At 42.3% G+C, this 14,682-nt stretch overlaps 1 protein-coding gene across 2 annotated transcripts in view; it reads right to left on the reverse strand.

Annotated features, from left to right (window-relative positions):
* Positions 1 to 331: 331 nt before the first annotated feature.
* The window catches only part of dync1h1 (dynein, cytoplasmic 1, heavy chain 1), a 48,808-nt gene continuing 34,457 nt past the window's right edge, over positions 332 to 14,682 (reverse strand). For both annotated transcript variants that reach the window (XM_061795955.1, XM_061795954.1), the window contains exons 53-77: positions 14,516 to 14,633; positions 14,216 to 14,431; positions 13,912 to 14,124; positions 13,358 to 13,485; positions 12,881 to 13,034; positions 12,340 to 12,486; positions 11,755 to 11,905; positions 11,414 to 11,667; positions 10,455 to 10,589; positions 10,284 to 10,378; positions 9,563 to 9,737; positions 9,374 to 9,449; positions 9,141 to 9,301; positions 8,955 to 9,066; positions 8,569 to 8,753; positions 8,126 to 8,239; positions 7,845 to 8,015; positions 7,250 to 7,467; positions 7,068 to 7,171; positions 4,425 to 4,633; positions 4,136 to 4,289; positions 2,500 to 2,642; positions 2,185 to 2,353; positions 817 to 941; positions 332 to 740 (exon numbers count right to left, since the gene is read on the reverse strand). In XM_061795955.1, coding sequence (XP_061651939.1) covers positions 618 to 740; positions 817 to 941; positions 2,185 to 2,353; positions 2,500 to 2,642; positions 4,136 to 4,289; positions 4,425 to 4,633; positions 7,068 to 7,171; positions 7,250 to 7,467; positions 7,845 to 8,015; positions 8,126 to 8,239; positions 8,569 to 8,753; positions 8,955 to 9,066; positions 9,141 to 9,301; positions 9,374 to 9,449; positions 9,563 to 9,737; positions 10,284 to 10,378; positions 10,455 to 10,589; positions 11,414 to 11,667; positions 11,755 to 11,905; positions 12,340 to 12,486; positions 12,881 to 13,034; positions 13,358 to 13,485; positions 13,912 to 14,124; positions 14,216 to 14,431; positions 14,516 to 14,633 — 3,850 coding nt within the window. In that variant the 3' untranslated portion in view covers positions 332 to 617. The remainder of the gene's footprint in view (positions 741 to 816; positions 942 to 2,184; positions 2,354 to 2,499; positions 2,643 to 4,135; positions 4,290 to 4,424; positions 4,634 to 7,067; positions 7,172 to 7,249; positions 7,468 to 7,844; positions 8,016 to 8,125; positions 8,240 to 8,568; positions 8,754 to 8,954; positions 9,067 to 9,140; positions 9,302 to 9,373; positions 9,450 to 9,562; positions 9,738 to 10,283; positions 10,379 to 10,454; positions 10,590 to 11,413; positions 11,668 to 11,754; positions 11,906 to 12,339; positions 12,487 to 12,880; positions 13,035 to 13,357; positions 13,486 to 13,911; positions 14,125 to 14,215; positions 14,432 to 14,515; positions 14,634 to 14,682) is intronic.

Here is a 14,682-nt window from a genome sequence, read left to right on the forward strand (position 1 = left end):
AGCCACAGACTCCACGCTTTGCTTCTTAGCCACAAGTACATATAAGATTCTAATTATAGCCAAGTATTATTGTAAAACACCGATACTTATTGTATCGGTGCAGCTTGGCAGCGATCGACTGGATCTCGCTTCATACACAGACCCCATAATATTTTTTTTAACGTGAAAGCTGGTGGCACGAGATGGCATTTTTGATTGGCCGTTCACCTGCGATTCTAATTTGGGATCGCGGCAAAACTGGTTAACCAGCCCCGCACACTGCGTAACAGTTCAGAGTTGTGTTTGTCCGCATCGTTCGGTGTGTGGTGGACCTAAGAATTTATACAGCAACTCATTTTAGTCCAGCAAGCTTTATTCAATGTAAAATACAACATACCTGTTCTTTCATAAAAAACCTGTTCTGTCAACATCCTCTTTCCAAATGTGATTTACCAACTGACAACTTCCTCAAAACCTCAGACACTTGTCAAAAAAAAAAAAAAGTAGTGTATATATATTCTACTACTGGCTCACAAAGGAAGGCGAGCAAACCAAATGGGTGGTTAACACGCAGTGCGTACAAGTTATTATAGGGGGACGGATTAACTATGGAGATTACTGAATGATTTATAATACTACTACTCTGTGCACAGGACTGCCACACCGCGCTCGTAGAAGCTGTGTGGCTCCTCCTTGGTGGCGAAGTCGACTGTGAAGATGAGGTCGGACCTGGTGAAGTTCAGGTACACGGGCAGAGTCACCTGAGAAAAAGAAGATGATGGGGAGCGTGTGACACGGCGGGAAAAAAACAAACAACCTGCAGATGGCACTTCCTACCGTGTGTCTCTTCTCGCCATCCCCTTGCTTGATCCAGCGAAGCTGCGTGAGAGGCAGCTCGGTGGAGATTGAAGTGGACAGGGACAGCTTGTTGTTGGCGCACGTCGCCCCCTGCAGTTTGAGACCTACAGCAAAGCAAATTTATTTATATAGCGTATTTCATACTCAATGTGCTTTACATGATTAAAAGCATTTAAAAACAAAGAAAAAAATAAAAATACAATTAAAACAGCATACAGTGCAAGAAATATAATTTAAAAGTGGAAATACTCTAAAAAGCATATGGGGGGGCAGGGGGGAGGAGTTTTTAACCTGGACTTAAAAACATGCACAGGTGGGGCTGATGTCAATTCTGTTGGCAACTTATTTCATTTGTGTGCAGCATAATAGCTAAATGCTGCTTCACCATGTTTGCTTTGGACTCTGTGCTCCACTATTTGACCTGAATCTGTCGATCTCAGAGCCCTACTGGGTTTATATGCCATTAACATTTCATTCATGTATTCAGGACCTAAACCGTTTTGTGATTTATAGACCAGTAGCAGAACTTTAAAATCTATTCTAAAGCTGACTGGAAGCCAGTGTAAAGACTTTAGAAATGGAGTAATATACTCTGACCTCTTTGTTCTGGTCAGAACCCGAGCTGCAGCATTCTGAATGAGTTGCAGCTGTTTAATGCTCTTTGCAGAGAGTCCAGTCGGAAGACCATTACAATAGTCAAGTCTACTTGAGATAAAAGCATGGATGAGCTTCTCCTGGTCTTCTTGACACATGCAAGCCTTCACTTTGGATATGTTCTTCAGATGGTAGAAGGCAGTTTTAGTAATTGATTTGATATTCATGTTGAAAGTCAGGTCGGAATCTATCAGAACACCAAGGTTTCGGACTTGGTCTTTGATTTTTAAAGAGAGTGACTCCGAGTATTTACTAACAGCAATCCTCTTTTCTTTATTGCCAAAAACAATTATCTCAGTTTTGTTGTGGTTTAATTGAAGAAAATTTAGGCTCATCCAGTTATTTATCTGTTTTAGACAGTGACACAACACCTCAATTGAACTGCAGTCCTCTGGAGACACTGCTAGATCTAACCGTGTCATCTGCAGAGCTAAGATAGTCAAAATTAAAGTTCTGAAGAATTTGACCCAAGGGTAAGGCTGAACAGGAGGGGTCCAAGCACACAATTTGTGTCAGTGTTTGGCAAAAAAAAAAGGACAAGTGCAGTCTTACAGACTTCAAAGAATTTACCATGTATTTTTGGGGGAATATGGGAGGAAGGCGGAGGAGTACCCGGAAAACTCCACACAAGCATGGGGAGAACATACAAACTCCACACAGGAAAAGTCGGAGCAAAGATTCCAAAATGCAAACCTTTGATGCCGAAGCTACATGCGTCCAGAGTGGCGCCCTGGGCAGTGGTGATGTTGACTTCCAGACAAAGCTCCTCCAGGGACCAACTGTTGGCTTGGGCCACGTACTGGCGGGTGGCGGTGATGTACGCCTCGGGCACAAACAGGCTCCCCAGGCACACGTGGATGTTCTGGGAAGAATGAAGAGGGAATACATTTAGATGGGCAGTTTCTCCACGTTTATCGCGGGAGTTACGTTCCAGACTCAGGTGAGAAAAGTGAAAATTCACAATACACTGTAGAGAGAGACAATATAAGGTCAATGTTGATGTTTTACCTTCAGTTCCTTAGCGCCCCCACTTGCAGCTCCCTGTGAGATCTGCTGCAGCTGTTTGATGCGCTCGCTGAAGTCGGCCACCCACTGGATGACTGTCATGGATATTGGCACGGTGTAGCGACACCAGCTGTGAGGGAGGATGCCTGAAACACAGCCGGGTGGAAAGGAATGATGATCAAGACCATAGTGTATTTCATCACGCCTTTGTCATTAATGCATTCACTGCCATTGACGGGTTTAGAAGTCAAATATCCATGTTAACTGGGAAGGCTGGCAGTGACGAGAACCGCTGTTTTATTTTTTACCAAATACTGCCCTGTCACTATACATCGCTGGCATAGACAGATGAACAAAGATATATTTGTACTTAATATATTTTGGACAAATTAAGTGAAATTGGATAATTTTCTGCTGCACCCATGATGATCTCTTACGGCACACACTAGTGTGCCACGGCACCCTGGTTGGGAATTACTGCTGTAAGGTTCCGCTATGTAGTGAACCCCTGCCTATTCACAAATTTACCTACTATAATTTATCGTGTATAATGCGCACCCCAACCCCCCCCCCCCAAAAAATGGCAAAAATCAATGGTGCTCATTATACATAGGCATAGGGGAAAATGAAAAACTTTCCCCATTTTATAAATGTATGCCGCCATCTAGAGGTTATGAAAAAGCGGTACACGTTCATTTCAATATGCCACCGCGACCTAGAGGTCATGAGAAAGGTGTACACTTTCATTCTAATACGCCAGCGCCACCTAGAGGCTATGAAAAAGGTGTAGACTACACTTTCATTCCAATATGACTGCATATGTATAGTTGTGCTCCTAGGTTTACATACCCTGGCTGAATTTGTGAAATATTTATTTCATTTATTTATTTAAATACGACTTTCAATAGAAGAGCAGGTAAATAAAGTATTACGTGTTCAAATAAAGTGCTTCACTTCAGAATAATTATTTTTTTTAAAAACTAACATAATTCTTCATGTTTTGATCATATTGGTAGAAGCAACATCATGCATTGTAAAAATGCATGATACATAGGTAGAAGGGTTTTCCAGAATTTTGAGGTCAACTTTGGGGGTGCGTATTATACATGAGAAATTACGGTATGTGTGTGTGTGTGTTTTTTATTCCTGTTGACCCTATCCTCAGCTACTCACTGAAAAAGTCACCCTGTCACATTTTTGGCGCATTTTCTATAATGCTCTAAGATGCCCTAAGATGGCGCCAAAGCCCTGAAAGTATAATTGGTGTAAGGAAGTATGTTGAAGTGATACATCGACTGCCAGGCTAACAACTTTGTCAGAGAGGAGCTAAGATGGATGGATAAGCCTGGATTGTCAGCAGAAGCTCGTCTTAAACCGCCTGTGCAGGTGCACTTCCAGTATATTTTTTCAAAATCAACTAATGTGTAAGCAATTATTTATAGGGTAATGTAAAAAAATATATATATATACAAATAAAATAGCACATGATACAGGATCACAGTTTGTGGTATATTTATGGTTTAAACTACTAATTTAGGAATTTAATTTTGGGGAAAGGGTACCAATTACTTGCGGTTTTCGCTATTTGCGGCAGGGCTCGGTCCCGCGGGCTAACAGGATATAAAAGTGACACTTGTACCTTTCACCAGGTCGCTAATAAGAGTGCGCAGGTAGTTGGTCTGCTTCTTCTTGCCCTGGCACACTTGCACCACATCCGACAGATCCTGGCGGACCTCCTGTAGCATCTTGCTGCCCATCTTCACCTCGCGCTCAAAGAAGCGGAACAGCGGGTCCTAGCAATATTTGAACAACAAGTTACAGGAAGCACTTTGAGGCCATTTCATTCAGTGGTTTTACCTCATTGGCTCATGAGTGACAAACATGAAACGTAGATCAGCTTTCACCTCTTTTTACGTTTGGCTCGTTACCTTGATGTTCTCCACCGTGCGTTTGAGGGGACTGACAGTTTGGGGCATGAGCTGCAGCCAGTTGCCGGCGGTGGTGTGCAGCGTCCTCATCCAGGCCGGCTGGGCATCCGCCGTGGATGACGTGCGCTCCTTCTTCTCAGTCTCGTAGGCGAGGTCATCCTCATCCTCCAACATCTGCATTTTCAGCATCTTACCCATCATGTCAGTGCCTGTGCAGCCCGGCGAGGAAAGGAAGGGGAAGTTGTAGTGAGCGGGCAAGGTTGGGAGACAGAGCCATGGTGGGAGGAGAAATTAATTAAGTGGAACACATAGCTCATCTCCATGATGGGTCAGGGATTGTTTGATTACAAAAATAAAGAAATTAGGACAACATGACAAGGCTTCAGGCAACACATCAATCACATAAACATTGAAAAAGGGGCCCAAGTGATTTTTGATTTACTATGATTAATGACTGACACAAAATACCACATTTGCTCAAATAGTAGCCATCTTAAATAGACAATTGCTGGGTACATCATAGTATTTCCCAGGAGTCTTCAAAGGGTGAGTAGTTACTTTAGTTTTACACTTGTATGACGGGTATGTTGAAAGGTCACTAAAAGGATTGCTTGAATAGTTAAAGGTTTTATGAAGATGACACCTTTGCCCTTTACATGAATAAAAAAAAAAAAAAAAATACAAATATTTTTAAATTAGATCAACTTGGAAGTCAATCAAACATCACGGAATGTCTCAAATAAAATGTTTTTTTTTTTTTTAAATTACATAATTGAAAAAGTATAGTGCTTTTTATTTTTGGGATAATTTGTGTTTTTAAATAAAAAATACAAAAAACACTTGACTGACTACAGCAATATTTCATATTCAAAAAAATGCAATTAAATAAATATGGCTATTAGGAAACTAATAAATACATGGTACTTTAGGTGCCCATGGAAGCTATGTGAAAAAATTCTGTACATAGTGTCAGGTAGTATAGACAAAATAAATATATTTAAAAAAAAAAAAATAATAAAAAAAAAAAATGGTGGTGATAGAGAGGGAGTGGCTGGATACCTTATTAGTGAGGGTAAGGGGAGTATTGATGGGGATATACAGTATATTCAACACTCACTTCATTATTAGGTACACCAGTTTGTTAATTTGCTATTTAACACATTTAGGCATGTCTCCATAGCATGAACACAGTGTTCACCTGCGTTTTAGTCTTCACAAATGGCCTTTGAAGTCCAGATAGAGGTTTCAGAAGTTCTGGGATGTTAGATTGCCATCTATGTCAAATCTTAAGCAAATTCCTGATACCATCATGCCATGTTCTTCACCACCTTGTTGAATCTATGCCACAGAGAATCAAGGCAGTTTTGAAGGCAAAATGGCTTCCAACTCAGGCCTTTAGAGGTGTACCTAATAAAGTGACAAGTGAGTTTATCATGAGGGCAGGTGAGGATGCGCGGGAGGGGGTGGGGGGTGAGCTTGTCTCAGCAAAGCGACATGTTGGCTGTGAAACAACAGCTGCTGGAGGGTGAGGATACGCACTCCTTTTTACCTTGTAAATGTGATAGTAATAGGGAAAGACAAACTGCACAACAACAATATACAAGAGAGCCGCTTGATGACTAATCGATGACCACCAATGAAAGATGAGAGGAATCTGATAACGTCTCCTGCTTGGAGCTACAAAACGCTGTCAGTGAACTTTAGGACACTGGAAAAGAAAGGAGAAGGTCAATGAACTGTTGTGTGAAAAAGAGGCTGATGAAGAAGAAGAATGATGGATGAATTGTGAGTTTCCAGTTCAAGTGACTGAAAAGACCTTTTCATAATGTTTGTAAACAATAGCAGTCAGGGTACTTCTGTGATTGACTACGGCTGACTTGAACTGAAAATGATGATCAAAACTGGTTGTGTTTGAGGTTACACCGCAAGATGGTTTTCAATTTCTTAAAATTAATAAATAACGAAATAAAGCAAAGTTAATCTAGCTGAACCGGTGTGTGAGGAGGATCAAAAATATGGGGACCAAATGTCCATCCTAGGGTTTGTGGAAAATCTTTTCTAAAAGGTACATATAAAATGTTTGGTTGGGTTGTCCGAGTAATTTAGCCAAATAATAAAAAAAAAAAAAAAAAAAAAAAAAAAATATATATATATATATATATATATATATATAATAATTTAGCAGCTAGCCTGCTGGTAAAACATCAGCTCTACAGCACGCTATCCATTTCAGTGTCAAAAGAGCATGTCTGTGCCATGAATCAGAGCATCAGGAAAAATCTGTTAATTAGCCAGTCCCTCAGTGATCATGTTAACTATGTGTGAATTTACACCATGTCTATTTTTTAACAAACTTACCTGTTGAAATGTCAGTTATAGTCAGCGTTCCGTCTCCCTTGGATGCAATTTAGCTTGTGTAACATCTTTTCGACTGACACGTCAAACTACGGTGGTAGAAAAGGGCTAAAACCAACATTCAAGCCATTTACAGTGTTTTCTAAAGCGCACTCTGCCTTGGTCGTGTGACATAAAAGAGTATTAGTGGCGCAATTGGAGTTTTTTTCCACCCAAAAGAATATGTGACATTATCATGCTGAAAAGGTCGATATATCAAGTGATTAAAGAGGACCGCTGGCAGCTTACCCTGAGTGGTGAGCAAGACTTTCTCAGCATTGCTAGGCAATCCAAGCCAAGATGGAGTCTGAGTGTCAGGAAGCATCTCCACCCAGTGCATGAACTCCTCACGCCTGGAGGAAAAATAAAGAAAAATCATGCATGGGAATAACTGGCCGAGACTGTTCAGAAATGTGTGCCCAGCTACTGACCGAATGCCGTCAGGCATCTTAATGTCTTTGTGCCCGTCTACTTTGAGAGCCAGTTTGAACTCGCTGTCGAAACTTCCCTTGGTGAAAATGCGTTCCAGGAAAGTGTTAAGCAGACGCTGGTCAAACTCATTGTCGATGCGGCCGCCGTAGATGGATTGAGCCATGAGGGTCTTTAGCGCGGCCCAGGGGATCTTGTCTGGGGCAATATTCTGACGACCCTGTTGTCATTAAAGTATCATTTTAGACCAGGAGTGGGGAACCTCGGGGCCATGACCTGTATACGGCCTGCAAGAGCATTCAATCCAGTCCACCAAGGAATTCTCAAAACAAAACCTCACAGAAACTGTTATCAGGGTTTTTTCGGTGTCGGAAAAAGTGTATTTTTTATTTTGTTGTCACTTTTTCTAATATTTCGAGATGTAAATGTTTTGGGGGCTTTTCCAACTTAGCCTAGTCTAAAAACCTGTACACCACAAATGCTTATAATACAAAATAAACATTTGTTACAACTGTCACATAATTTAGGATGGCCTTGACCCCTGACAGAAAAAAAGGCTCCCCACCCGTTTTACATGTGTAAGAATTTTGCACAAACCTTAGCGGTGTCGTCCAGCCAAGTGTCAACGGTATCGCAAGCCGAGCGCAGGTCAGACTCTCCAAACTCATACTTCTTGGACCAGCCCAGCGGTGCGTAGCGCAGACGCTCCTGGATGACTGCGTGGAACCAGGCCAGCAGGAAGTACAGACGGGCACGCTCATTGGGAGCCTATACAAACAGAGGGCGGCGGATGAATAAATACATTTTACAAAATCAGAGGGGCGGTAAAATGTGGAAGTTGTCTCTACAAGAGAAGTCTTAATGAGTGTGCTTTGTACCTTGCACATGCGAGCAACCGGGATACTGCTGAAGGTGCGCAACATGTTGGCCTTTACACCAGGAGGAGGCTCGAACACAAAGATGCGACCAGCACGAAGTAGATTCACTGGAACCTGAGGGAAAAGAAGATGACTCTTAATACCAAATTGGAGGAAAGAAAGCCCCCAAATTTGCCCATAAATTTGAACGCGCCGTAGTCTATCACTAACTATATGTTTTATACTTATGGCCTAGAAGTGTTTTTCATATAAATACTTGGTGTAATTATGTCTTTCTACTGTGTTACTGTAGGTGAGTGATTGACTACGGCAAATTCCCAGTCACATAAAAAATTGGGTTACTCTATGGTAAATAGAGGACCCCGTGTCAAATAAAAACATAATTTTCACACTGAAAATTAAAAAAAACCTAACATATCCCACGCTGCCAGTGAGTGTGATACCTTGGGATTGATCTCCATGGTCAAGAAGAGCCTGAAGCTGGCGTGAGGCTGCATGGAGTGGAGCTTCTTCTCCAGCTGCATCAGCCAGCCGGGGGCCAGGTGGACGTTTTCCAACATCACCCATCTGCCCGACTTGACGGCAGTGTTGATGTCTCTGTCGGCCTTATTGAAGCCCTCAGCCGAACCTGTGGATGATGGAAGGATGCGATCAGCATACTGTTTTACATCATAACACTGAGTAGCTAAGCTGGGTGAAGATAAAGAGCAGTTTCAAAATGTGTTTATACAGACAGTACAAAGGCTTGAGTGTGACAAGGACGCCCCCCCCCCCACCACAAAAATGGGCTTTTTATTTCTGAAAGAAAATAAATGTGTGTTGTTCTTACCAATGGAGATGGAAGTGATTTGTTTGTTTTGCTCGGCAGCCAGATCTCGGACCAGGCCGCTGGCATCGTAACCCGGGACAGAACACATGAGCACTGGTGTACTGGGCTTCACCTGAACGCACAAGGTGACAAGACAGTCATCAACACAGACAATAACTGGTTCTTCTGCTTGGAATACATCAGTACCTCACTATCCACTATGTTAGCCAGATCGATGGGCTGCTCAATGATGCTCATGAAGGCCTCTCCCAGCACCTTTGCCACAAAGATGTGCGACATGGCCAGCAGACGGTCGGGACGGAACGTCTGGATCAACAGCAGCTGGTGCACTGCTTGCCCGATGGGAGCTGGAGGAGGACAAGCAGATGGGTGAGTGCAGAGCAGTTCATGTGGACGATGGCTTGAATTGAAATATTTACTGGACTGCTTCTCTTCAGACCACAAGTAAGGAACTGCTAGCTCCGGAGTGTTACTCTCCAGCCACATGAAGATTTGCTGAGGTGAAAAAACACAAAAGGCTATCACTTAAACATCTCATTGTCAAGAGTAGATAAATCATCATAACAACATGATAAGACACCACAAAAAGATCACTTCAGACACCTCACCTCATCAGACTGAATTTTAGTGACCAAGTCCTGAAACGCTGGCAGGCGGCCGAGGCGGACCATGGCCTCACACTGCTCTGTGGTCAGACCCTTCAGCTTGGGCAGGGACGTGCCAGTGAGCACGATCTCCTTACCACGGAGGAAGTGCTGGAACTCCGAATCGTACGAGGGCTCGCTGAAAAGAAGACAGATCTGGACAAGTTAGATTTACAGTGGTACCCAGACTTACGAGTTTATTTCGTTTTGTGACCAAGCTCATAACTTACTCTTATTACAAATCAATATGCACAATTGAAAAGAATAGAAATTCTATTGCACCCTTCCAGCACCCACAAACCACTGCAATTTGTACACATTTTCAATGGAGAAACATCACACTATATTAATAAAAAGAGATTGTAAAAAAAAAATATTTTTAGAAAGCATAATTATTTTACGTTTGGACAAACCAGATATCACAACATCAACTGTGTGCCTGAATTGTGTGCCTTTAAAGTGGGTGTGGCCTGCTGGGTGACATCAGGACCATGGCCAGTTTATCTCTGTGAGCTTACTGAAGCTGCTTGCAAGTGTTCTCATTTTGTGTTTGAGTGTTTGACTGTTTGTACTGTTAAATAAATGACTCAAAGTGCATTGGTGATTGTGAAACCCTTTTTTTCAAGCAGTGTATTGTATCTGAAGCGCTTGTTGTAAATCCAACTTTGGCTAGTTAAAGACTGACCTGGTCATTCCCTTGAGGCTGATCTTAGCCAGCAGCATGGCAAACGTGATGTGGTCCTGATGCAGCATTCCTCTGGCAACCCTGTTGAATGCCACCTACAAAGAACATCAGTCCACGTAATTATTATTTGTTTGTTTTCTTATCAAAATAGTCAATTTCTCCAAGTCATACTTGGAAGAGGTCCTTTGTGATGACGGCGAGTCTTTGCGAGTGGTCACTGATGCTCTTGAGGTTGGAGTTCTCATACAGCACAGTGTGGTAGGTGTCCAGGAAAAAGTGAAGAGAATACTGGTACAGGAAGTGGATCTGGAGAAAAATCACCAAAACTATAAACATCGTATTTTTCTTTTTTTAATGGTACAAAAAAAACAATACAGTTGTCTGATAAGTTACATACACAGAAAAAAGTCAAACCACCTGGTGAACATGAATGAAAGCCATTTATAGGCCTCCACATATTTGCGGTTCAGGACTCACGGATTCACCTACTCGGTGATTTTCCCCTAGCATAGTTTTTTGTGGAAACCGCTTAGTGGCGGTATTTACCCGCTTATTCACGCTTTAAAAATAAAATACAATTTAAAAAAATGCAGTTTTTCTGTTTTTCTTTTTGGGGGGGAAGGGACATGGGGCCCACCCCAACTCAGCTTTACGGCGGAAACTGCTTATTGGCGGTATTTTCCCGCTTATGCTTTTTTTTCCCAAGCAAAAAAAATAAAATAAAAATCCCATGCAAATTATAATGGGAAGCAATTATTCATGGATTTTCACGACTCACAGTCAGGCCCAGTCCATATCCTCCGTGGATATTGGCAGTGCACTCTAGTCAAAATTGAAAGTTATTTTTATGGTTCTGAAATGGAGCACCTTTTGTCACTAGTAACAAACGTGTCAGTTTTTTTGGTTTACCTTTTACTCTTGATTTACCCTATTTTGATTTTTGGGAGAATTTAAGGAACAATTTAAGGACAATTGTTTTTATTGTCATTACTATCCGCTGGCAAATTTGTACCTATGTTCATTCAACACAGTCGAAATGGCTTGAAAATCTGAAAAAACAATTCCCTAGCATGTCTTAAATTGCTACTGATGTTCACAGAGTATGTAAAGGCCTATGTCTATGTTCAGACCTGGTTGAGAGCCTCCATGGTGAAGTAGATGCTGCTGCAAGCAGACGACAAGGATAGGTACTGCTGCGACACGGCCTCCACCTCGGCCATGATGATGTCCGTCTCCTCCACCTTCCTGGTCACCTCCGCAGCCTCCTTCTTCAGGTTCTCCAGCGTGGTGATGATGGTGTCGTCGTCAAGGATTCGCCCCTTAACCTCGTTGAGGGCCTGCAGTAGGGATTTCTCCAGCTGTCGCAAACGCAGCTGGAACTCACCTAAATAGACAAGAAAAATATGGATTAAGACCTATTTCAGCATCACCACTTGTTTCTTTATGTCATTATATTGTGGCTGTGCTGCACCCTGCAGTTTGAGTAGGTCTGAGCGTTTCTCGTCCACGTCGGGCCTCTCTGCTTTCAGCACCTCGTTGAGACACTGACTCTGCAGGCTGCTGCGAGTCACCGTGAAGTTGACGAATGTCACACGAGAGCACAAGTCTGGTGGGAACTCGACCTGCGTGAAGATGAGACACCAGTGAGAGTGAGAGATGATGATAGACCAGGGGCAGACAAACTGTTCTCAAACGATTCATTTGATTTAAAAAAAACAACAGCTGGGCAGCATTGTTCATACATGAGGGAAAAAAATAAGTGTGTACGTTAAAGAGTTTATTTTGATATTATTATTATTAAGCAATTCTTATCCTCGGGGCTCAGTTCCTATCCCCCACGAATGGCTTGGTAGTCTCACTATACATACATTTTATTAACCAATTTTAAGAAAAAAAAGATGAATAAGTCCAACAACTATTAAAGGATTCTTGATACTATAAATGCTTGGTGGGCTAGATTAAAAAAACAAAAGTGGGCTGTCTGTGGCCATAATTCGCTGATCACGGTGATATGAACTACCAATGTTTAGCTGATGATAGTATTTAGCCTCCTCACCGTAGGGTCTCTCGTGGAGAGGAAGATGACAAACGAAGGTGACAGATCGATATCTTGGTCTCCCAAAGTGATGAGGACACGGCCTCCGGTTCGGCGGACCTCTCTGTTCAACACTGGGTTCAGGATGGGGTCGTAACTCTCCACGTCCTTAAAAACAAACAAACAAAAAATTATACATTTACAAATGAGTAGATACACAATTCTAGCAATGATCTTTTGCCCTCCACGTGTTTCAGATACAGTATATGATCCAAAAAGAAAACAATCAGGCTCTCAAATGTCATATCGTATCCTGCCTGGTACCATCCATGCTCTTCACCTCTTCAGCATTGCAGGGAGCTGGAGCCTATCCCACCTGACTGCAGGCGAAAGGCAGACGATACCCTGACTGGTCGCCAATCAATCACAGGGCGCATATAGCGACACACAACTATTCATACTTACATCTGCATGTCGGAGTGGGAACTGAACTCTTGCTGCTTGCATGGAAGTCAGGCAAATGAAGCACTACGCCAGAAGTAACTCGCCCAAGGGTAAATACCTGAACCAGCAGCGGGTTTCCGAAACGCAGAGCACTCTCCAGGTTTTTCCTGAAGGCGTCGTCCAAGAAGCTGGTGCGGGTGATCTTGCGGTCTTTGTACTCATTCATGATAAACTCAGTGGCTTGGCCAGACGGGTCAATAATCAGCGGGTACCTTGACAAAGCCATGAAGAGTTAAAATATTCATTGTTGTTAAGCAGCAATGGGCAAACTTTAAAAAAAAAAAAAAAGTTACTGTTTATGGTATGTTAGTTTGTTTTAATAATTAAAAATCAATGGAAAACATTTAATGAAATAAATGAAAACAATTTAAAAATAATACTTTACATTATTTAATCAATTTTATTAAATAAATGCTAAAATTATTCAACAAACATTGCAGGACTTAACGTAAATTCTCAGTGGACTGGATTAAAGAACGGATGTCAGCCCTACTTTGAACATCCCTTTTATAAATTATGAACAGGAGAGAGTCACCTGTTGAATCTCTTGAGCATGATGGCGTTCTCTGTGCAGAGGTCATCCGCTGGAAGAGAGTTGGCCTGCCAGCGGAGCCTCTCGTCTGCGTTAGACAGGTACTCTGTCCTGGCAATGTCGGTACGGAACTGAGGAAGAAACGTAATGTCAAGTCAAGACCATTGAGTATCTGAGAAGGTTGTACACTACTCCCAAAAAGTTAGTGATACTGGGCTTTTGGGTGAAATTTCAGGATGAACTTAAAATGCACTATAACCTTTACCAGGGAACTGATTTTGAGCTTCTCTAAACATTTGAAAATCCAACTGTTCTATACAACTAGCTGTTCTCTAACAAGGAGCTAAATGGCAAAATTCACATTTCCTGTTTACAATTGGTATTTAAACAATCATTAGGCTACAAACGGGTTGTTTTCTCAGAGGGAAGTGATGCGTGTTCAAAAGTTTAGAGAAGGCCAAACTCAGTTCAACTGTAAAGGTTATAGTGCATTTTAGGTTTCCCGAAAGCCCAATATCACTAACCTTTTGAGAGGAGTGTATGTTACAAGACCATACCTGTATATTTGCTTGCTGCAGATGATGAGACCAAGTGGTGAACAGGTTCTGTCTCATCTGTTGCTCAAAGTAGCCGGCGTATGAGATGAAGGCCGCAGAGAGCAGACAGTCTCCGGCAATGGTAGACATCTGGTTCTTGAATGTCTCACTGGTCTTCTCCCAGCGCTCCCTCTCCGCTGACAGACTCTTCAGGAGAGCTGTGCTGCGGTTCACCTGTAGAGATTTAAAAAATATTTTTTTAAAAGCCAGAAACCAAATAGGCAAACAAAGAAGGAAGGTGATACAGATTTAGAAGGTTTGTAACCTTGGCCTCAACTGCAGCCAGGTCAGCCTTGATGGCCTGGGCTTCTGAGATAAGGACGGCATACTCCTCCTTGTAGCGGGCAATGCTAGACTCCAGGTCCCTGATCATTTGCTCCACCTCTTCTGCCTTTGTCTTATTGTCCGTGGCATCGTCCTCAAGCTTCTGAAGCTCGTTACGCAGAGGCTCCACACGTTTCAGCATGTCAGCATAATTGAGCTAAGGTAAAGAGAGCTGCCATTAGTAAAACATTTTTTTGTTTTTCAACTTTGCCTTTATTTTTATGTTTGTATGTTCAGTTACCTGAGCAATTGCCCATTTCACCATAGGTCCACAAGCCAGCGAGGCCCTGTTGACTTGGTCGTAATTGTAGCTCGGGTTGGACATGTAGTTCTTCTTCATCTTTTCACGGATTGAGTCACTAGATGAAAACAGGCTGGTTTTAGACTGAAGTACCACAAGTTGGGATA

This window comes from Phyllopteryx taeniolatus, chromosome 13, assembly GCF_024500385.1.
Source record: "Phyllopteryx taeniolatus isolate TA_2022b chromosome 13, UOR_Ptae_1.2, whole genome shotgun sequence".
NCBI classification, from domain to species: domain Eukaryota; kingdom Metazoa; phylum Chordata; class Actinopteri; order Syngnathiformes; family Syngnathidae; genus Phyllopteryx; species Phyllopteryx taeniolatus.